This window comes from Vombatus ursinus, unplaced genomic scaffold (assembly GCF_900497805.2).
Source record: "Vombatus ursinus unplaced genomic scaffold, bare-nosed wombat genome assembly UNPS02014779.1, whole genome shotgun sequence".
NCBI classification, from domain to species: Eukaryota; Metazoa; Chordata; class Mammalia; order Diprotodontia; family Vombatidae; genus Vombatus; species Vombatus ursinus.
Window position 1 is genome coordinate 22385058 of NW_020954557.1, and position 25063 is coordinate 22410120.

The window sequence follows — 25063 nt, forward strand, 5'->3', positions numbered from 1 at the left end:
AAAGTTTTGTAAAGGGTCTTGGGAAAGCATTGTAGTATGATAAAAATCAGGAGGACTGAGGTTCAGCTCTTGAATGGGCGATGCTCATAGGTGAGCCATGTAACTTCCCTCCTGTACAGAATGGTAATGGTAATGTTTGCTTCACAGGACTGTTGTGGGGAAAGAGCTTTGTAAACCCTGAAGTATTATGTAAACATGAGTCATTATTATAATCTTGGGTATTTCAAGCACAAACTTTATGCTTTGGTTCTTCTCTGTATCTTTATAATTTAAAATATGTCACAGCAAGTTTCCTTTTATTTTTTCCCTTTGACCCACTTATTTTTCTTAGCATATTAAAAAAAATCTATATGTATGAAGTACCCTATTTGTGTTTTGATGTTACATTTTATCTGTATACTAATTTGAGAACAATTACAATGAAAGCTCAAACCTTGGTTATTATACAGAAGTGGCTTGTCACAATAGTACTTTTATTCAAAATCAAAACTATTTTTTAATAAGGGAAACAGCAGTAGGGTTGACTCAAAAGGGAGCAGATGGATAAAATGCTTTTAGGCTGATCAAAGAAAGGTAAGATGAAAGAAGCAGATGTCAAATTTAATTTTAAAGCTTAGAAGGAATCAAGAGTTGGAATATTTTGAAAGAAGACAGAAATAAATTCTAGAGGATTAACCTGAAATTAATATAAACAACCAACAATATTATTTTTCAAAATGATAAATTTTGTCTTAACAAAATAAATAAAATATAATAAAACAGTTAAGACAGTGCATAAAATTGTTTGCAAATTGTATTTGTGATGATCCATATTTGTTATTTGTTGGTGGTAGAATGAAAAATTGTACTAATCTTAAAAGGAAGTATCATTTGTGTCCATTGTGTTAAATAATAATTTTATTACTGTTTTATGCTTATACATTTTTGTAGTGTTTTTTCTTTTGCTTTTGCTTTCTTCACTCTGATTATTTTGTATGTCTTCCTATAATTCTTTGAATTCTTCATTCTTTATATACAGTAATACTCTATTACATTTGCATTCCACAATCTAGTTAAACACTTTGCAGTGGTTGAGTCCATGGTTTGTTTATATCTTTTTGCCATCACAAATAATGCTCCTATATGAATATTTTTATATGCAGACTAGTCCGTATTTCTTGCCTATAACTTTCTTAGGTTATAAACGTAATACCAAAAATTCCATAGGTAATTTTTTCCTCATAATGGGAATTGTGAAGTATGTTTAATTTCAGATACCATATCTGAGTGTAATAGTCGCTAATAGGATTTGAAGAGAAGGGTGGCATGGTCAAAAGCGTGGGTGTTTTTGATCTAAGCACTAATGGTTGCATGGAGATAAGACCATGTAGGAAACAGGTGGTTCCTAGTGGGAGAAATTACAGAGTTTAAAAGAGAAATGAACAGAGCCTAAGTAAGACAATAGATTCAGGGGTGAGGACTGTATGATGTAGTGGAGGGACCACTAGACCCGAAGCTCAGAGACCTGGGTTTGAGTCCTGGCTCTGCCACTGATAAGCTATGTGACTTTGGGTAAGTGATTTATTCTAACTAGCCCTATCTATCTGGAAGTGGGATGGTATGATAGTCAGTAGTAGTGAATTTGGATTCAGAGCACCTGGGTTTAAATCAGGCCTTTTGTAACTTATTGTCTGTGTGACCTTGGGGAATTCACTTATTATTTTGGATCCTCAGTTTCTTCATCTCTGAGAAAAAGATGATTAAGGATCATTCCACTTCCGAATCCTCTGCTCCTTTATGATGAGGTTCAACTAGACGACATCTAAGCCGTCTTCTGGTTATTGAGAATATATGAATAATAGCCCTTTTAGAGTTTTTTTCACCAGTGATTTTGATGAAATCATAACTTTTGAATATTTGATATCAAAAAACTTTCACCTTATTCTGTTTTAGATTTTATTCTTTTTCTTTTCCAGCTGTATCAGAGGCAGGGAAGGCAAAACAGAAATTGGCTCAAGACTTCTTCAGAGAAGAGTATATGCTGAATTGTGCCATTGGTATGTGTGCTATGCATTGTCATAAAGTAGAATTAAGAAATAAGGTGCATATCTAACTTAAAAAATTAAATTATGATATAGTATTTAACAAATCTTTATTGTGCATTGGCTAGTATTTTATTAAAAGACTAACTTGTTCACTTGGAAGTATTGGCTTAATATACTGCATTGAGAATTATTAATAACTGTGTGTTTAGCTGGATAGTGCAAATAGCAGTTAAGAATTGAGGTCTCTTTCCATGGGACATAGGAATAACACACATTTCTATAGTGCCTTAAGCTTTATTAAGTACAAGCATCATTATTCCCATTTTGACATAATGAGGACGCTGCATATATGTACACATCTTGTTCTGCTGAAATATACATATTCAGGTAAGATGCCTCATGGGAAATAATTCAACAAGCATAGAAAAAGGGAACATTGTTAACCTATAGAGAAAGTGAAAGGTAGTCATGGTTCTCCAATCCATCATTATAAAGAGCTTCCATTATATGTTGACCTTACAGTGATTAGTAGACATTAACAAAAAGAACAGTAAGTATTATACTGCTAATTATTTTTTTATGAAATAATATGGATTGATTGATAACATCTATATTTTTCAAACCACTTTTGTTGACTACTCCTCTATTTTTCTCCATTTATATTGCAAATATTTGTACTTTAAATATTTCTATGTGTTTTTACAAAAAAAAACCTGAAGCTTTCAGATATTGAAATTAATTATAGCTATATTTCTTGTAGGTACTTATCAGAAGCCTTATGTTTCATTTATTCATGGAATTACAATGGGTGGAGTAAGTAAAATATTTTATTGCAGTTATTGAGACAGATTTTTATTATATGCCAAAGCCAATACAAAAGTTCTTTTTTTAATTTAATATTTTATTTTTTCCCAATTATATGTAAAAACAATTTTAGCATTCTTTTTTCAAATTTTGAGTTTCTCTCACCTCCTCCCCTCCTTGAGAAGGCAAGCAATTTGACATAGGTTATACATGTTTAGTCACGCAAAACACATTTCCATGTAAGTCATGCTGTGAAAGAAAACACAGACAAAAAAACTCAAGAAAAAGAAAGTAAAGAAAAAGTATCTTCAATCTGTATTTCTCCAGCAGTTCTTTCTCTGGAGATGTATAGCATCTTTCATCATAAGTCTTTCAGAATTGTCTTAGGTCATTGTATTGTTGAGAATAACTATGTTATTCACAGTAAATCATCATACAGTATTGCTGTTACTGTGTACAAAGTTCTCATGATTTTACTTATTTCACTTTGCATCAATTCATATGTCTTTTCATGTTTTTCTGAGGGCATACTGCTCATTATTTCTTATAGCACAATAATATTCCATTACAATCATATACAACAACTTGTTCAGGCATTTCCTGTTGATGGATATCCTCTCGATTTCCAGTTCTTTGCCACCACTAAAAGAGCTGCTATAAATATTTTTGTACATACAGGTCCTTTTCCTTTTTGTTTTTTATCTCTTTGGGATATAGACCATTAGTACTGCTTGGTCAAAGGGTTTTATAGCTCTTGGTGTGTAGTTCCAAATTGCTCTCCAGAATGGTTACGTCATTATACAACTTTATCAACAGTGCATTAGTGTTTTAATTTTCCCACATCTCCTCCAACATTTGTCATTTTCCTTTTCTGTCATATTAGCCAATCCAAGACGTCTATGTTGGTGGCTCAAAGAGTTGTTTTAATTTGCATTTCTCTAATCAATAGTGATTTAGAGCGTTTCTTCATATGACTATAGATAGCTTTGATTTCTTTATTTAAAAACTGCCTATTCATATCCTTTGACCATTTATCAATTGAGGAATGACTCTTATTTATATAAATTTGACTCAGATCTCAGATTTGTGAAATGAGGTCTTTATCAGAGAAACTTGTTTACATTTTTTTTCATAGTAATGATTACCAAATATATTTTTTCCTCCATCCTGTTTTCCTCCTGTTTATCATACTCTCTCTCTCCTTTCACCCTGTCCATTCTCAAAAGTGTTTTGCTTCTTATTTTTACTTCCCCCAGTCTCCCCTCCCTTCTGTCAGGTCCCCTGTTCTCTTACCCCTTCGTCTCTCACTTTCCTATATGATAAGATAGATTTATGTACCCAACTGAGTGTATGTGTTATTTTCTCATTGAGTGAATTCTAATGATAGTAGGGTTCATGCGTCTCCCCTTCTCTTTCCCCTACCTGTACCCACTTCCCCCCATGTAAAATCTCTTTCAGGACTCTTTTATATCAGCTAATTTACCCCATTCTACTACTCCCTTTCCCCTTCTCTCACTGTATTCTTTTTTCTTATCCCTTAATTTTATTTTTTAGGTAATCATCTCATCATATTCAGTTCATACCTGTGCTTTTAGTCTATGCATATTCCTTCTAACTGCCCTAATAATGAGAAAGTTTTTAGGAGTTACAAATATCATTTTCCCTTGTAAGAATATAAATAGTTTAACCTATTGAATCCTTTATGATTCCTGTTTACCTTTTTATGCTTCCTTTGAGTCTTATATTTGAAAGTCATATTTTCTATTAAACTCTGGTCTTTTCATCAGGAATGCTTGAAATTCCTCCATTTCATTGAATATCCATTTTTCCCCCTGAAGAAAATACTGAGTTTTCCTGGGTGGGTGATTCTTGGTTGTAATCCTAGCTCTTTTGCCCTCTAGAACATCATATTCCAAGCCCTATGATCCTTTAATGTAGGAACTGCTAAATCTTGTGTTATCCTGACTGTGGCTCCATTATATTTGAATCATTTCTTTTTGGCTGCTTGCAATGTTTTCTCCTTGACCTGGGGGCTCTGGAGTTTGGCTATAATATTCCTGAAACTTTTCATTTTGGGATGTTTCAGGAGGTGATCGGTAGATTCTTTCAATTTCTATTCTACCCCTTGGTTCTAGAATATCAAGGCAATTTTCCTTGATAATTTCTTGAAAGATGATGTCAAGGCTTTGCTTTTTTTTTTTTTAATCATGGCTTTCAGGTAGCCCAGCAATTCTTAAATTATCTCTCCTGGATCTGTTTTCCAGGTCAGATTTTTTTTCCAATGATATATTTCACATTGTCTTCTATTTTTTCATTGTTTTGGTTTAGTTTTACTGTTTCTTGATGTCTCATAAAGTCATTAGCTTCTACTTACCCAATTGTAATTTTTAAACAATTATTTTCTTCAATGAGCTTTTGTACCTACTTTTTCATTTGGCCAGTTCTGCTTTTTAATGAGTTCTTTTCTTCAGTGGATTTTTATACTTTTTTCCCATTTGGCCATTTCTGCTTTTTAAGGAGTTCTCTTCAGTGAATTTTTGTATATCTTTTCTCATTTGGCCAAATTCTGCTTTTCAAGGCATTCTTCTCATTGGATTTTTGTACCTCTTTTACCATTTGGCCTGTTCTGTTTTTTAAGGTGTTATTTTATTCAGTATTTTTTGTGCCTCCTTTGACTAAGCTATTGACTCTTTTTTCATGATTTTATTTTGACCACCGGCTCCCTCAATCTGCCCTCCCTTCTATCAGCCCCCTCCCTGTTTTTCCTTTTTCCCTTAATACTTCTTCCCTCTCTTCTATCCCCCCTGCCCTTTTCTTTCCCCTTTCCCCTCCTACTGTCTATATGGCAAGTTAAATTTCTGTACCTGAGTATGTTCTTTCCTCCTTGAGCCAAATCTGATGAGAGTAAAGTTCAAACAACGCTCATCTCCCTCCCTTCTTTCCCTCTGCTGTAATGTGTCTTTGTGCCTCTTCATGTGATGTAATTTACCCTTTTCTGCTTCATCCTTTTATCTTCTCCCATTATAGTTCCTTTTTACCACTTCATTAGGTTTTTTATCATATCATCAAAGTCAACTTAAACCTACCCCCTTTGTCTATGTATATCCCTTCTAAATATCATAATAAAGATACAGTTCTCAAGAGTTATAAGTATCATTTTCCCATGCAGGGATGTAAACAGTTTATTCTTATTAAATAACATGTTGTTGTTGTTTTTTCCCCTTTTCTGTTTACCTTTTTATGCCTCTCTTGAGTCTTGTATTTGAAGATCAAATTTTCCATTCAGCTCTGGTCTTTTCATCAGGAAAGTCTGGAAGTCCCCTATTTCATTGAATGTCCATCTTCTCCCCCGAACGATTATGCTCAATTTTGCTGGGTAGTTGATCCTCAGTTATAATCCAAGCTCTGTTGCCTTATGGAATATCATATTCTAAGCCCTCTGATCTTTTAATGTAGAAGCTGCAAGGTCCTGTGTGATCCTGACTGTGGTTCCACAATATTTGAATTGTTTCTTCCTGGCTTGACCTGATAATTCTGGAATTTGGCTACGATATTCCTTGGTGTTTTCAATTTGGGATCTCTTTCAGGAGGTGATCGGTGGATTCCTTTGATGACTATTTTACACTGTGGTTCTAGGGCCTCAGGGCAGTTTTCCTTGAAGATCTCCTGAAAGATGCTATCCAGGCTCTTTTCTTTCATCATGGCTTTAGGTAGACCAAACATTATTTAGTTATCTCTCCTGGATCTATTTTCCAGGTCAGTTGTTTTTTGTTTTTCCAATGAGGAATTATTACATTTTCTTCTATTTTTTCAGTCTTTTGATTTTGTTTTACTTATAATTGATGCCTCATAGAGTCGTTATCTTCCAATTGCCCAATTCTAATTTTTAATGACTTGTTTTCTTTAGCTTTTGTAGCTCCTTTTCCATTTGGCCCATTTTACTTTGTAGGAATTGTTTTCTTTAGTGTACTTTTTTTTTTCCATTTTTTAAAATGAATTGTTCTATTTTTCTTCTACTTCCTTGATTTGACTTTTAAAATCCTTCTTTAACTCTTCCAAGAAGGCTTTTTGGGCTTGAGACCAGTTCATATCCCCCCTCTGAGGTTTCAGATGTGGGTATATTGACAATGTTATCTTCCCCTGAATTTGTGTTTTGATCTTTCCTCTCACCAAGATATTTTTGTATGGTCATTATTTTTCTATGTTGCTTCCTGGTCATGTTGTTTGTCTTTTTTTCTGGCTTTTATGGTTTATCTCTGCATCTGGGGTACAGGGGGCACTATCACAGGCTTTTTGTGCTGGGGGCTAGGGCCTAGTTTTCTGATGTGGGGCTTGCCACTGGCCTGCTGGGATGCCTCGCTTCCTGCACTGGCCCCTTCATCCACAGAAAGAGTGATCTTTCCTGTTAAATCTCCTAGCCTCACTAGCTAAAAGACTGCTGTATCTAGTCTTTCTGCTGACTCTACCATTTCAGGTTTTTTCCTGGGGCAATATTCTCCTTTTGAGGTAAGTAAGGGAGGGTGAGAGGAACTTACTGCCTACTCTGCCATCTTGGCTCCTGGAAGTCGAAATAGATGACTTTGAAACATTCAGTCTGTGGGCTAATACCTCTAGGAGCAGTGCTGCCACTGCTGCCACAACCGTTGCTGATTCAGCAACAATTGAGTATTATATATAGGCTCCCAAAGCCTATTCCTCGTTTGCTAGTGTCAGAGCTGTATTGCACACCCTGTTCCTCTGCGCTGGACTGCGCTTCTCTCTTACCCAGTTCTAATAGACCCCTCCTGCTGACCTTCTAAGTTGTCTGGGAGCTGAGAAGACTGGAACCCACCACTGCTGCTGATGATTCTGTCCCCTGAAGCCTACTCAGGCTTTGTTTAGGCTGGGTGTGCCATTGGGCCCGCCATTGGGCCCTTTGCACTGAACACTCCTCTCTCAGGCCAATGCAATCGACCTTTCCTGTTGACCTTCCAGGTTTTCTTAGGCTGGAAATCTGCCTCACTCTGTCTCTTTGTGGATTCAGCCACTCTAGTATTTGTTCAGAATCACTTTTTAGAGGTATTTGAAGAGATTTGGTGGAGAGCTCAGGCAAGTCCCTGCTTTCACTCCGCCGTCTTGGCTCTGTTCTTTTCATGATTTTCTTGCAGCATTCTCATTTCTCTTCCCAGTTTTTCCTCTACTTCTCTTACTTGGGTTTTAAAATCCTTTATGAGTTCATCCATGGCTTGGGGCCAATTTATATTTTTCTTTGAGGCTTTGGATATAGGAATTTTGACTTTGTTATCCTCTTCTGAGTTTGTGTGTTGATCTTCCCTGTCACCATGGTAACTTCCTGTAGTCAGGATCTTTTTCCTTCTGTTTGCTCATTTCCAAGCCTATTTCTTGACTTTTAACTCTATGCTACAGTAGGGCTCCTTCCAGAGTGGAGGGGGCAATATCCCAAGCTTCAGGTTTTTTGTGTAGCTGTTTTCAGAGGTAATTCTGGGGACCTGTAAGTTTTCAGTTCTTCTAAGATGGTATGATCTAGAGAGAGAGGAGTTTACTACTCTCCTGACCTGTGCTGTGGTCTGCGAGTGACCACAAGTACTCTTTTACACCCTGGAGCTGTGACCAGGTTTCCTGCTCCCCTGTGGCCACAAGCTGTGGTGTGCTAGTGCTTTTCCTTGTCCTGGAATTGAGACCCAGGACTGTAACCCAGATCCAAGTATGGGTAAGTAACAAAGTCCTGCCCCCAGTGCCAGCAAAGGGACCCCTGTAATCTCTTTCTGACCAGCTGTCCGACTGCCTTACTATCTGCAGGTGGAGAGGACTGGAAATTGCTGCTGCCACTGATTCAGTCATCCCAAGGCCTGCTTTTGGTTTGCAAGGACCTGGTCTGTGCTAGTGCAGCCTTGTGCTGGACTGTGCTCCACTCTCGCCTGGTTCCTACTGATTTTCTAAGTTGTCTTGGATAGAAAATTCTTTCACTCCATCCTTTTGTGGATTCCGCTGCTCTTGAATTTGTTTTCAGGCATTATTTAAAGGTATTTGGAGGAATTTGGGGGAGAGCTCAAGTGAGTCTCTGCCTTTTTGCCGCCATCTTGGCTCTACCTCCCCAACAGTTCCTTCAAAAGGAAAATGTAGTAATAATTCAAATATGATAGAGAATCATATAGTTGTACTATGTGAGGCCCAGCAAAAAAAAATGACTTTTGTAGAATTTAGATATAATAAATTGATCACTGACATACATACCTTAGCAGATTGCTTTGTATGCCAAATGTAGGCTTCTAGTTTCATATGCCCTCTACATTCTGAGACTTAGCCATGGTCTTGTTATTCAGAAGTAATCATTGAGTATTATATGTAGAACACTCATTTGCTCACCATGATTTGTCTTCCTCTATTCTCAGACTATGATCGCTGCTTTTTCTTACTTTTTTGCCTCATATTGTTGGCCCTGTGGTTGATCACTTTATATACTGTTTTCCCCTCCTAATTCTCTTGCTTTCTTAGTTTATTCCTATTCATGTCTCGCCAAACTCCAAACCTGTGTTATCCTCACCATACACTCCTGTTCTCAGGATGCTGGAGGAAACCACAACTGTATTTATGAAATCTGCTACCAAATTATATTTTCTAATCTCAACCAGCCTGTTGCACAACAGTCCTTTTAATCTTCCCTAATTAGCTCTCCATCTCCACAATGGGTATCTAAACCTTCTCTTTTCCCAAACTCCCTACATTTCCCCCCCCCCATGCTCTTAGCTAAGGAACTCTCCTGTTTATTGATAAAATCAAGGCTTTCTGTTCCTTCTTTGCCGAATCTGTTTTCCTTACTCTTGTTAAGTAAACTTCTTTTGTTAAATATTATATGGTCAGTGAATAACTCATTTCATTCTGATCCTGTACCTCTGAACTAGCCTAAATCTTTCCTGACTCAGAACAATCCCTGAGACTAGACAGCCAGGCTACCTTAACCTTCTTACATTGGAGGATATAGTTCTCCTTCCCTGCCCAGAGAACCCTGGGGGAGGGGAGGATGGGACTGCCCCCTGCACAGCTGGATACACTGGTCCTCTGCTGATTCCTCCTTTGGGTCTCCTTTTATTTTCATCTCTGGGCTGAATTGGAATCTGTTGGGTTTTTTTTTTTTTTTCTGAGGGGGAGAATGGGTAGAGAGTTCTCAACAGTATCTTTGTAGCTTTGGACCCTAGCCAAAAAGTATCATGTTTTAAGTCCCAGCCCCCTCCCCCTTCCATTTCAGCCACTCCTGATTGTGCAGAGTCAATGTCTGTCACTGCGGGGTGGAGGGAGGTGTGAGGGAGAGAGAGTATTCCAGCAGTCTCTGCAGAAATATGGTATCCCCTGACAGACCCTTGCAGGAACCTGCAGTATAACTTTGCCCCTGTGGGTGGAGGCTGGTAAGGGACAGGTGCTGAGTGAGCACTTTAAGGATCATCATTCTATGATATTAATTGTATTAAGGATTTTTACCTCATGGGAGTTTTTATTTTTTTTTTTAATGTGGATCTAACTGTAAGTAATCTACATCTGATGTTTAATTCCCTTTTTTTGCAGAGTTGAAGTGGTTTAGAGAAAGTCATTAATTTCCCATCTTGCTTGTTAACCATGTTCCTATAGTTCTTTATATTTAACACTTGGTCTTATATTATTTATACATAGATATATGGTTTTTTCACACGTGTCTGTGTTATCTCTCTATTTTCACAACCTTTTATTCACATTGTGAGTTGCAAGTGAATTAAGGTACTTGATAGGAAGATACTGCCTTATGTATTTTTCAGTCTTCAGTAGTACTGAATACAGAGACTTGTACATTATATACATTCCCTCTTTACCTTGAATTTCTTTTAGAAAGATATTTATGATAACACTGGATTCAGAGAATCCATATTGATCAATCAGCTGATTGATGTAGGTATTTCCTCCTTTTGAATAGATCATAATTCCTTCATGACTTCTTATTCTGGGCAATTGTTGTCCACTATTTCCAAAAATCTCCTATAGAAGATAAAACAAACAAACTGGAGGCCCTCTTTTGGGTCTTTTAATATTTAATGTGTAATAGTGTATTCCTAAGGACTGTTGTTACTTCATTATCCTTGATGCCTTTTATTCCACTTCTTGAAAGCAGATCATTTTTTGGTAATAAGTCACAGACTACCTACCCATATCCATCATACATTTTGTCCCTTCTCTCACTTGTAGTTTTAATTCTTCAGAGAATGAGGTAATAATGCTTCAGTTCTTCAGGGGTCTGTGGTTTAGTCAATGTAGGTACTACCTTCACTGATGCAAATTACAACCTCTCAATAACTTAGCAGTCGGTCTTTGAGACCATCTGCTCATTGTGTTAATAGTGATAATAGTAAGTAGTTTGAATGAATGAAAAAGGAAAAACATTTATTAAGTATTTACTGTGTTCAGAGTACTGTGCTAAACACTGATGATACAGATAAAAATGTAAGATAGGACTAGGAGGTTTTAGCTGTAAGTTAGATGGGAGGGTCCTCTGGTCTTTAGGGTACAGTAGCAAAGCAAATGGTAATGCAGGTTCTTTAATGTCATTTCCACTGATAAAATCATATTAGTTTCTGATAGTGAGCCATTTGACAGTACTAAATACTTAGATGGTAAGAACTTTATTTTTTTGGTCTTTAGGACCTGTGGCTGCAGTTACCAGGCTATGTCTGTGTGAAAGTTGCTTCCTGGGATGATGGCTGTGGGGTTTGAGTTGGAAGCAGGACTGGTGGTTGAGGGGAGAGGGAGGGATGGGGAGGTGCTACCATTCCCAGGGCTTATGGGCTTTGCCTGCCTGTTGGAAGCAGGTGGTCAGCTTGTAGTGGTGGTGGTGAGGAAATTGTTAGGCTCCTTTTCCTAAGTCATTGCACCCCTCAATGATGGCTGTAAGGCCCAGGCTGGAAGCTGGGTGAGTGGTCAAGGAGGTATTATTATTCCTGAACTGTCTGTACTGAGGTCTGAGGGGAGGTAGGAGTCAAGGTGGAAGTGGTGGTTTGACTTGCCCAGTACTTGATTCCTCCTGACTCCTCCTTAGGTTGCCTTGCTGCTTATAATGAATCTAAGAGTGGATGACCTCATTAAAAATTGGGAATAAATTTTTTACATGCAATTTAAATATATATTTTGGGTGATTTTATCATATTTTATTTGAGAGTCTAATTCAAGGAATTTTAATGCTTTTAATTAATCCGGCATTTATTAAGCACCTACTGTGAGCCAGACGCTGTGAGACATTAAAGATACAAAGACAAAAGAAAGCAGCCCTTGCTCTTGAAGAGCTAGCACTTGAGCTTAATAGCTTAAGGAGCTAGATTGTAAAAATGTTGTTTTGACTTATATGCTAGCATTCTGTTATCCAAAATGTCTGTTTTTTTTTTTAAGCAGGATTTTTCTCTGTAATTGTTTAATATAAATCTCTTATTTATTCCCTCTGAGGAAGGAAGACTGGTGATATGAGAGAGGGCTAACCTTTCCAAAGAAAAAGCATACTTTTGATGAGAAAATTGCGGGCAGAATTCATTGTAGATATAATTCTGTTTTTATCTTAACCTGGATTTGAATCAATAAGATAAATCAAAGGTCGTTTTAAAGGCTTAATGAAAATTAGAAATAGGTTGTTTACTGTCAGGAAAATATAAATGATCCAGTAGATGGGGCCATAGAGCTTAATTTTGGCTATGCATGATTTTATTTTCTCTTCCAGAATTGAAATTGATTTGTAAAATTGATTTTGGTTTGTAAGTTCTCATTCTATTACATTTTAAATATGTTGAGATGTCTGAAAGGCATTTGGAGATGTGAGATTGGAGATCAGCAGAGAGATTGGTGCAGAATAGGTAGATTTGAGAATCATCAACATAAAGACAGGGTGTATGGAATGTTCATAGAGGACTAGCACCTTGTGTGAGGGCTTTCTGAGCCCTTTTTAGGACTACCTATTCACTATTGGTGTCTACCTGGCACTCAGTTCTCACTTGTGCCTCCAAGAAGCTGTAGCATGTGTAGTAGCCTCACCCTAGTAAACCATCTCTGCATATGGGCTAAACCAGGTTGTTTGTAACTGTTAGGAGGGGTGTCTATCCTAAGTATGTGACTACTTCCCCTAGTGTAATGGGTGGATGACAACAGTTTGTTCTAATGGCCACGAAGGAGGCTAACGCAGGCACCGTGGAGCTGCATCTTGGGCCATGGCCAGTTGTCTTGACTTTTGTCTTGTCGCTGGACTTTGATGACTCGGGAAAGAAAGTGAGGCTGAAGACTGTGTGCAACTCTGCTTCACTTAAATCTAATTCATACATGAGTCAAGATATCATCCCACGAGGTCACTGGTCTTCTTCAAAAATGAAGGACAAGCAACAACATAAGTAATTAAATCCATGGGAACTAATGAGATCACCAAGTGAAGTGGTAGAGAAGAAGAGAAAAAGACATGGAACAGAACCTTGAGTGACACCTACAGTTAGAGGACGTGTTCTGTAGGAGGATCCAGCATAGGAGACAAAGAAGGAGACAAATAGGTAGGAGGAGAACCAGGAGAGAATAGCGTCCTGAAAACCTGGAGGTTTTCAAGAGGACATGTCCACATCAATGTCAAAGGCTGTAGAGAATTCACAGTACTATTCTGTTATTTTCATGTACCTCATTTTGCTTAGCCATTCCCCAGTTGATGGGCATCTACTTTGTTCCCAGTTCTTTGCTGTCACAAAAAAATGCTGCTTTAGATATTTTGGTGTATCTGGAGACTTTCTTTTTATCAATGGCCTTCTTGGGTTAAAAGCCCAGTAAAAGAGTCTTGGAAAATAAGACCAGTAAGATGCTGTAGCTGCTGCCTTTCCTTCTTGACTTCCTCCATTTCCCAATGGCATCCTGACACTCTTTCCCTTGTCCTTTGTTCTCCTTTTCTCCAATCTCCTTTCCCTCTCTGCCATCTTGTGCTCTTTCCTTTCTTCCCCTTTTTCCTCCTTCTTTCTCTGGGTCAGATGGTGTGGACATTTTAGTCCTTTTATTTGCATAATTCCAAATTGTTTTCCAAAATGGCTATACCAATTCATAGCTCCATCAACAAAGCATTAATAATAATAACAAGAATAACAACAATAGTAGCATTTATATAGTGCCTACTTTGTGTAAGGTACTTTGCTAGATGATTTGTAAATATTACCTCATTTGATACTCACAACAGTCGTAGGAGGTAGGTGCTATTAATCATCACCATTATCACAGATAAGAAAATTGGGGGCAGAATGGTTAAGTGATTTGTCTAAGGCCACATAGCTAGTCTGAGCTTGGATTTGAACTCAGGTCTTCCTGATTCCAGGCCTGGTGCTCTATCCAGTGTGCCACCTAGCTGCCTCTGATAACATACACAGTAATAAGCATCAGTGCTTATCTTCCCAGGACCCCTCCTGCATTGGCTATTGCTTCCTTTTGTCCTTTTTCCCAATTTGCTAGGGGTGAGGTGAAGCAGGGTTATTTTCATTTGCATTTTTCTTATTAGTGATTTGGAGCATTCTTTCATGTGGTTGTTAGTGGTTTGTAGTTCTCTAAAGAACTGTTTGTTCATAGCTTTTGATACTCATCTTTTGGGGGATGATTATTGGTTGTGTATGTGTGTATATTATATATGTGTGTATCTATTATACACATACACATACACCTGTGTGTATATATACACATATATGTGTGTATCTCTCTCTCTTTCTCTCTTGTTTGTATATCTTGGATATCAAATCCTCATCAGAGAAATTTGAAACAAATTTTCTTCCTAGTGATTGTTTCTTTTCCCAAATGCATTACTTTTGTCTGCAGAAGCTTTTCAGTTTCAAGTAATCATAGTTATCTATTTTATCTTGTAATTGCCTCTGTCATTTCTGTAAGATGTTTGTGATCTGCTTTTCTTTTGATTTTTATAGTATTTTTAATAGTGTGATCTTTAATATTAAGGTCATGTATTCATTTAGAATATTGTGGAATATGATATACCTGGTCTAAACCTAATTTCTGTTGCATTATTTTCCAGTTTTCCCAGTAGTTTTTTTAATCTACCTCTTTTCATCATTTCCATTGATATTCTCGCTTTTTTCTTTTTTTCTTTTCTTTTTCCAAATGAATTTTGTTATTATCTTATCAAGTTCTATAAAGTATCCCTTTGATAATTTGCTTGACATATATAGCATTAAAAGTATAAATTAGCTATGGTAGAATTGGCATTTTTATTATATTGTTAAGCTCCTAATCTCTTTCAGTGGAGTTCAGATAGAAATGATCTTGGAACAGTTGCTGTTATTTTATATTTAATGTTCTGCCAGCTATTTTGCAGGTGGATAAAATAATTGCATTTTGTAGTTGAATAAAAATAGGCTCACTGAAAGCATCCTCAGTACAATTCAAGTAACATGACAGTGGGGATGATGTGTACTTCATCTATTTTCTATACAATTTTGATCTCTTCTGTAAGATCTTTATATTTTGAAAGTATAGCATTTTATGTAGCTTGGAAATTACATGAATATTTGTATGATGATAACAATTAAAAATATTCTTCAGGTTTTATGAATCAATGTTATATATGGGTGATGAAGATTATTATGCTGATTGTTATAATTATGTGACCATATGCAATTTTCTTGTTTACCTTTTCTGAAAAATGAGATGGACCATCTCTTAGAGGTGAATGACTTCAATGATTTAAAGTCTGATACAAATATAATAATGGCTAGCATTTATATAGTACTTTACATATGTTATCTCATTTGACTCTCACAGCACTGCTATGAGGTACCTGCTCTTACTGTCCCCTTTTGTGGGTGAGCAAACTGCAGTAGAGAGGGATTAAGTGATTTGCCCAGGGTACCACAGATGGCAAGTGTCTGAGGCAGAATTTGAATTTAGGGCTTCCTGATTCTAATACTCTATGCACTGTATGTACTACCTGGCTGCTTGTGCACCACCTAGTTAAATTATTAAAATAAGGTCAATGTACATGGCGGTGTCTTGGCTGAATTTAAAAAGTTCTCTAAAACTTAGTTCTGATGTAATTTGTAGTATTGCTTTTTTTCTTTTTCGTAAGCTGTCAAGTTTCATTATCACCTGAGGCAATTAAAGAACAAATCAGTACTTTATTATAGAAGAAAAAGAATTCTTAATTTGCCGTCTATTCATTTAACACTAAAAGCATTAAAAGGATACTGTAGAAAACTATGTTGTAAAAAATGGACTGTTTCTCAAAAAAGAAAAAAAAGGTCAAATAATTGCACATAATGGGTGTACAGCTTAAAGTTAATAATTATCTTGTGGAAATATAATTGTGTCAGCTTGCTATTTTACCTATTCCTTTAATACAATTTAGGAGCTCAATCATTACATTATTATCTTGAACAGTTCTTTATTAGGTGTAGGATGCATTTTAAGGTTGCTTCTCAGGGCTACGAGAGATTGGGCATGCTGTGACTATTTCTGTTTCTGTAATTTTATGGTTGAGGAAGCAGAGGCAATTAGAGGTTAAGTGACTTGGCCAGGGTCGGATTTTGGATTCAAGTCTTTTGAGTCTAGGTTCTGTCCACTGCACCACCTAGCTGCCAGTCCAGTTCACCTCTTGGTTTTTTCCTTTAATTTTCAGTCAAATAAATGATTCTCTGGTGACAACTGCAGAAGTTTGTTTTTTCCCCCTTCTGTATCTGTTGCTCAGTGTGTGTCTTAATTTCTGCCTCTCTCTGCTTTAATTTCATTGGTATGGGAAACTGTTGATACAGACTGTCCCTACAGTCATGCAAACCAACAACGCCTTCATAACTTATAGTCTCTCCCAGCTCCACTCATGACTCTCTGGGCTTTTCCACTTTACTGTCAGCAGCTTTCTCACTATCAGTGTCTGTCTGTTCCCCTCGTCCCCCCCTGGATTTTTTTTTCTCCGTTAAACTATAAGCTCCCTGAGGGTAGGGACTGTCTTTTTGGCTTATACCTTATTGTATTCCCACTGCTTAGCATGGTACCTAGCTCTAGTAAGCACTTAATGAGTGCTTTATCTATCTGGATAATTGCCTGATGCCCATTGGAGATGTTAAGTGACTTGTCATAGAGCTAATATGAATCAGAGACAGGATTTGAGCTAAAGTGCCCTTGATTCCAAGGTAGGCCTTCAACTATGCCATACTGCCTTTCTTATCTTCCTTTATACTCACTCATTCTTTCCACTGAAAATCTGCAGGTTTTCTTGGGCTTTGAGGTGTAAGCTTAGGTACCTTGATGTACCCTGCATATAGCTATTGGTAGTGTAATAGTAACAATAACATTTATAATAGTGATTTCAGATTTATAGAGTTTTTTCCTCCAAACCTTGTGATGGAGAAGTGCATTGTCTGATGATTTTTAGACTGATGTAAGAGCTTTTGTCTCTAACAGCTAACCAGTTTTCTGGCATCTAGTCTTGGCAGAGATTTTTCCCCTCTGTATCTTTCTTCACTGGTTAAAACCTCCCTCTTTATTGACCTAGATCCAGGGATCAGGAGCCCCATTTCTAAAGCCTTCAGCTGATCATCTGTATCAACTCCTAGAAGCCTCAGCCTATTTGGCACTTACTGCCTGTTGTCTTCTCTCTCTCAGATTGCCAGCTGAGAATAAATTGTGTAAATCGGATCTTTAAAATATTTGTGTAACCGTTGCTCTTAACTATAGGAAGCAGGGACATCCAACACTTTATAAAACTTGGCAGAAATCATTAAATTAAGCTAAGTACTGGATCTGGTTTGTGGGCGAGAAGTTTCCCACTCTTGCTTTAATAGACTGGGAAACCGAAATTATTTTATTTAGTCATTTGAGTAGCTCATTCTAGCACAGTGCAGAGAAATGATTAGCAAATCCAGAAAAATGAATTATGATTTTGTAAGAATTTGAGAGAACTGGTATAGACCAAAATTCTAGTCTACCATTCAGTAGATGTTTGAACTCAGATAAGTCACTCCCATTAGACATCAATTTTCTTCTCTCTCTAAAAAATGCTTTGCAAATCTTGAAATGATGTATAAATACTGACACTTTTCATTATTTTTCTCTGTGAAAGGAGCAAATAGAATTAGGTGGTCTTGGAGGTCCTTTCCGAGGAAAGCCATATCACTTAATATTTTTCAGCTGGTGTGATTAACCTCTAGCTGCAGAGGATGCCTTGAGTCCCATAATTAAAAGAGAACAAAACTCGTGTTCTTAGAATAAGTACAAACCTACAACATTTGGGTGTCTTTTTGCATCCATAACTATGGAAGAACATTATTGTGCATTTAACTCATAACCCTGTAAATCAAAAGACAGATAAATCTGTAAATGATGACAATATGTTGTACCTTTGCTATGTTTTATTTCAAGCATGTTATTGGAAACAGTTATTTGAATTTCTCAAAGGCATCATACCTCTGAAGAACAGCTTTGATATCGAAATAACTCCTGTGAATGCCAGCTAGATTTGCTTCTTTTCACGTCCCATTATAATATAAAGAGTAGTGGGTGGTAGATGAAAAAAGCTCTTGGTCTCTAACACAAGGGCTGTGGGGCTTCAGAGACTCTCCCCTGCTTCTTCTGTGCAGTGATGTTGGGGTGGGGAAATGTGGGCCATACTGCAAGGGTCACTGATTTGTTGTAGCACCCAGCATATATCTGGGAAGGCATAGTCCCATGTAATCTATGACCAGTTTTTTTCCCTTGATTTGTCCCAGTGTGAGAGAACATCAATAGAAGGGAAAACAAAGACCAAATTGTTTAATATCTCATCTACTTTTTTCAAAGATCAATGAAATTTCCTTGAAGTAATCATTCACATATTTGAAGTCAATAATAGGAAATATTTACTTCTCTTCAATATCTATCTTGAGGCAGATAATTTTACATTTCTTAAATCCAAATAAGTTAGCTTCTGATGTTTTCATTCACCAGTATCACTAGAGTATTTAACATAGACGCATTATGACAAAAATTGAGAAAAGCATTTTTTTTACCTCAGTGTCCTTCCCCCTTTCCATTTTTTTCTGCTTTTGAGATTGTAAGTAGTGCCATCACGTGGTTTTATCTTTATTAAAAGATCTACTAGTTCATGCCATTGGGGGTGAAATGTAGGGAATTTTAGAAGAAATTGAGCAATTTTAGAGCTCTGTTTCAATTAACTTTGTTACAGATTTCTGGTTAACACAAAAATTTCCTGTTCTTTAATTAATGAACATGAGGATCTCAAAGATTAATTAAATGATAATAGATTATACTAGACCAGGACCCAATGCTTCCATGTTCTCTTTCTTGATCACTTTTTAGATCAGAAATGGAAAGGAAGGAAAGATCAAATCAGTCATTCAATAAACATTTATTAAAGTGCCTCTATGTGCCAGGCACTATGCTAAGTGTTGAGGATACTAAAAGAGGCAAAAGACAGTCCATGCTCTTAAGGAGTTTACAACCTAATGTGGGAAACAGCACACAGAGGACTGGTGGCAAGGGAGGAGCAGTTTGACCTGAAAAATCACAGGGATGATGAGTGGTGTCCTAAGGGAGTAGATTGATAGGCCTTCTCCATAGTTGATTTGATCATAGTTTGTGGTTCTAAGAACTGGAGAGTGGGGACCAGGGAAGGGAGATTATAGTTAGGGAGATGGTGGTTGTGGAGGATGGGGCTTGATAGGGGGGTAGGGAAGTGATGCATGGCTTGGGGCTTCCCTGAAGGTAGTATTCCAAGAGAGGCAGTCACAAGACAGAAGCAGAGAACCCTAAGGCTAAAGTTCTTCCAGGGCATGGTCTTTGGTGTGGGCAGTAAGGGACATGATTGAAATACTTCAGTATCCAAAAGATATTTAATTTCATCATTGTGGGTTATAAGCAGTATCGCCTCTTAACAGAGAAGCAATAGAGGTTAAAACCAATTTTAAGGAAAGCTTGGCAAGAGACAAAATAAAGCAAAGTCATTCTAAGGTCATTTAAAGATAGAAATGGGACAGTGAACAGAAGAAGAATAGAAAAGAACCACAAAGTTTTGTTTTGTTTTAAAAAATAAGCTGTTTTCACCATCAAGGTTGATAGAGCTGCCACACTTAAGACTATAATACAAGAATTGTGTTATAGAGGAGGTAGCAGTGGCAATAAAATGAGCAAATATGGGAAAAGCAGCCATATTAGAACACACATCTTGCTTATTATTTAAAAAACAAAACAAACATTCAATAGAGTAAAACTGTGCCTTTGAAGACTTTGTTCCAATAAAGATGTCTCCCGCCCATGCATAAAAATCACTCAAGATTCCTTGGAAGATAAAACAGCACAAAGAAACTTGTTCATTGACCCTCTAAGCACAAATATCAGGTGAGTCATGTAACAGTTTGTACAACTGAAGTATCACTTTTGTGATGGGGAAGATCTGGTACAAAGTTTAAGTGGAAGAGATAGTGAGATCTTCCAGATACTGTTGATTTTGGATGACATTGTGTTGATTGTATCAAGTACTGTACCATGGAAATTCTTTTCCTGGAAGAGATCTATAATCATTGAAAAGAGTTTGGCTGGACCATCCACAGAGGAAAAACCAAGTAGATAAAGACTATTGCCAAGATTATGACATGCTATTGGATGAACAGCCTATAAAGTTTATTTGGTAGTATGTATACCAGTCCATCAGTAAACATTTATTAAATGCCTGTTATGTGCCAGGCACTATGCTAAACACTGGAGATATGAAGAATGGTAAAAGACAATCTCTGCCCTCAGGGAGCTCACAGTCAGATGAGGAAGACAACATGCAAACTACCATGTACAATCAGGCTATATGAAAGATGAATTGGAAAAATCAAAAGAGGGAAGACACTGGAATTAGGGAAGATTTAAAGGGGAATTCTGTAGAATGTGGGATTTTAGCTGGGACTTGAAGGTAGAAGAAGACTGGAAAGGTTGGGGGAGGCCAGAGGATTTTATATTTAATCTTGGAGGTGATAGGGAGCCAGTGGAGTTTATTGAATAGGGAGGGTAACATGGTCAGACCTGTGCTTTATGAAAATCATTTTGTGATAAATGTTGGAAAAGTTGTGGGAAAATTGGAACACTAATGCATTGTTGGTGGAGTTGTGAACTGATCCAGCCATTTTGAAGAGCAATTTGGAACTATACCCAGTGGGCTGTAAAAATATGCATACCCTTTGTGCCATACCACTTCTAGGGTTGTATCCCAAAGAGATCATAAAAATGGGAAAAGGGCCCATGTGCAAGAATGTTTATAGCAGCTCTTTCTGTGGTGGCAAAGAATTGGAAATTGAAGGGATGCCCATCAATTGAAGGATGGCTGAACAAGTTGTGGTATATGAATATAATGGAATACTGTTGTGCTATAAGAAATGAGCAAGCGGACTTCAGAAAAACCTGGAAAGACTTGTGTGGACCAATGCTGAGTGGAGTGAGCAGAACCAGGAGAACGTTGTACACAATAACAGCCATGTTTTGCGATGACTAACTTTGATAGACTTAGCTCTTTTCAGCAATGAAAGGATCTAAGACATCTCCAAAAGTCTCATGATGGAAAATACTATCCACATCAAAAGAAAGAACTATGGCATTTGAACGCAGATGGAAGAATACTATTTGCTCTTCTTTTTTCTTCTGTTTTGTTTTATTTCTTCTTTCTCGTGATTCCTCCTATTAGTTCTAATTCTTCTTTACAATATGACTAATGTGAAAATATGTTTAATAGGAATGTATATGTAGAGTCTATATAAGATTGCATGCTGTCTTGGGGAGGGAGAGGGAGAAAATTTAGAACTCAAAAGCTTATGGAAGTAATTGCTGAAAACTAAAAATAAATTAATTAATAAATTAAAAAAGGAAATAATTTTGACAGCTGAGGAGAGAATAGACTGAAGAAGGACTTCGAGCAGAAAAGCGTGAAGAAGACAAGCATTTATTATGCACCTACTATGTATGGGATACTTACTAATCACTTAACAGATATCTCATTTGATTTTCATAACAATCTTGGGAAGTAGGTGTTATTATTATCCCCATTTTACAATTGAAGAAACTGAGGTAGGCAGAGGTTAAGTCACTTGTTCAAGATCACACTGCTAGTAGATGTCTGCAGCTGGATTTGAACTTGGTTCTTTCTGACTCCAGGCCTGGTGCTTTATCCACTGAATCACTCAGCTGGCAGGGAGATTAACCAGCAGGCTATTTCAGTAGTCCAGGTATGAAGTGATGAGGGCTACCAGCAGAGTACTGGCAATGCTGAAGGAGAAATGCTTTGTTCCCCAGCACATGTGAAGGCCAGCAGCGTGTTATCTGGGACTGACAGCAATCCCAAAGTTAGGCTTGTGTTTTAGTCAACCTTAAGCATCAAAACCTAAGAATTAATATTGGTGCTTTTATTTACATGGAATAATGAATGCTTATGTTTTTGACTGAATGTTCAAGCTTAATTTCTAGGTGCTCTCGGTGCTCCTAATTGACATTGAGTGACTACTATTGAATGCTCTCTGGTACTGTAATAGAGCTGTGTAGGAGCTCAGCCATTGCATGTGATCTTACTTACATTGAACATGTGTGATTTATATTTAGGCACGTGACCTTTTGGGAAGTGAATACTGATTTTGTACAGTTTACACACTGGCTGTTTTATTGACTGTCTTTTCACTTTTAAAAAAAAGCAATTAATAACACCTTCTTTTTCTTTGACCAAGTCAGGAGTGAAGTAGCCCCAAATATAGTATGGTGTGTGTGTGTGTGGGTGTCACGTAACAGTTTCTGGGTTTAGTAATGGTTTAAAGTGGTATAGTTTGGTAATTATATGCCTGGAAACCCTTTGCAAGAGCTTCTCTTCCATTGCTACTTACCCTAATCATGCTATAGAGAGAATAGGCCTGGGCTCCACTTAGCAGATAAAGTGTAGAACTGAGCATTCTGTAGAATAAGGGTCCTCTCTCCATCCTAGCTGGATTGAGGCTACAGTCCTGATTCCTGTGACACCTCCCCTCCAGCTGCTGGGTAGATCACTCATGTATTATTTGGAATTTAAAGCTCTTCCTAACCTGCCCCTTCCTAGCTTTCCAGTCTTCTTACCCATTACTCTCCTCTGTGCATCCAAATTCCAGCCATGTTGCTGTCCTTGCTGTTCCTTCCACATAACACTTTTTATCCCATTTCCCTGCCTTTCCCTGAGTCTGGGATGTTCTCTCTTCCCACTTTTACCTCTTAGTTTCATTTAGAGCTCAGCTTATCTTCTACATGAAGCCTTTCCTGATCCCCCCAGCTGCTAGGGCCCTCCTTCCTCAAACTGCATTCATTTTATATATATTCTACATGTACTTCTGTATGTCTGTGCTGCCTTCTCCATGAGGATATAAGCTCCTTGAAAGCAAGGACTGATTCACTTTCGTTTTTATATCCCTAAATGCTTAGTGTAGTGCCTGGCATGTAGCAGGTACTTAGTAAATACTTGCTTGATTGAATGATATACCAATCTGCTCCTTGGCATACTTGATTGAAAATATCTTAAGTCAAGGGTTATTGGGGACTGTGAACTTTTAAAAAGATATTTTTATAACTATTTTACCATATATAATATAATATATATTTGGATTTCTTTATGTTCCTTTCCTATATATTTTATCTTATGGATTTAAAAGCATTATTCTTCATCTGAGTGCAGAGGCATTAAAAAAAGAATTAGTAACCAGATCTGTGGTCCTCATTTTCTTTGGCTGCACATTCTTGATTTGATTCCTTTGATGATGAGCATCTGATGAGAAACAGTGCGATAATGGGGAAGACCTTGGGACTTCTCCAAAATGAGGCTATATGTGCCTCTGTGAAAATGGGCCTTGGTCCTGGTGCTTTACCTTTTGTGATTTTTCATTTTTGGGGAGGGGTTTGTAGACTCTAACCTTGTGAGTTTTAAACAGGACAACAAGCTTCCAGACTTGCTGGCACCCCAGCATCCTGGCTTTGCAGCCAGTTCAACATCAGTGCCCAGAGAAGCTGAGTGACCTTCAGAAGAGATCTTTGAGACCTAGCCCATGGATTGATGAGAGGAGGACTCATCCAGCAGCAATGCCAGATTTGGACTTGATGGGATAGTTGTTATATAGGAATTGAACATCCTCTGTACATTCCAGTGATTCTGAAATACTGTAGGTCATTATCCAAACACCATTCCCTATCCTCCACTACTCAATTCCTTATTTACATCCTCCCAATCCTCCTACCTTAAGCCAAATGCTACCCATCCCTTCCACTATGCCCTTGGAATGTCTATTGCATAAACAACAAACTTCTCTTTATCCTAAATCTTTCCTCTCTCACTCCTTACTTGCTACATTGATTTTGTTCATGCAAAAGTTGTTCAGATTCATGTAATCAAAATTGTTTGTTTTATCTTTATGAATTCCCATCCCTTGTTGGATTAAGAATTCTCTTCCTAGCTATAGTTATAAAAAGTACCTTTTTCCATTTCCTTCTATAAACTTATATTTTTATGGTGAGTGCACATTTGAAACTTAGTGTTATGTATCATGTAAGAGGCTTATCTCAACCTATTTTTTGGTAAGCTGCTTTGCAGTTTTTCTGTCAGTTCTCAAACAGGGAGTCCTTTCCTAAATATTTTGTTCTTGGCTTCGTTGACTACTGAGCTATTAAGTTCACTTATTTCTGATAATTTATCTAGTTTGTTCTACGTATCTACTTTAATGTTATTTAATTTGTCCCAAATAGTTTTGATAGTTACTGCTTTATAATATAGGATCAGGGCGAGAAGGTCTATTCCCACTTAATTCCTATTTTTTCAAATAAAGGCTTTCTAATTAAACCATCTTCTCTGCAAATAGCTATGGTTTTGTTTCATTTTGCCAGTGCTTATGTTTTTAATTTCTTTTCCTTGGCCTATTACTATAACTAATATTTCTAGAATAAGTCAAATAATATTTTATTTTATGAATAGAAAAGCAAAGGCATTCTTGTCTATCCTGTAGTAATGGGAAACGTTCCCACTGTTTTTCCATTGCCAAGTAATGCTAGCCTGGGCATTTAGATAAATATTTTTAGATTGTAAAGTCTTTCTATGCTATGCTTTTTTGGGAAGTTTTATCATAATAGAATAGCTGTGATAATAATTTTAGCATAAGTGAATACTATGTTTTTCAAAGATCTTTCTGAACTTATTAATATAATCATGTGTTCTTAGTTGTTTTTGTTTTAAATATAATTCA

General features: G+C 37.1%; 1 protein-coding gene across 1 annotated transcript in view; it reads left to right on the forward strand.

The window, feature by feature from the left end:
* The window catches only part of HIBCH (3-hydroxyisobutyryl-CoA hydrolase), a 100800-nt gene that overhangs the window by 38197 nt on the left and 37540 nt on the right, over positions 1-25063 (forward strand). The window contains exons 5-6 of the mRNA XM_027865677.1: positions 1956-2036; positions 2785-2837. Of these exons, the coding sequence (XP_027721478.1) occupies positions 1956-2036; positions 2785-2837 (134 nt within the window). The remainder of the gene's footprint in view (positions 1-1955; positions 2037-2784; positions 2838-25063) is intronic.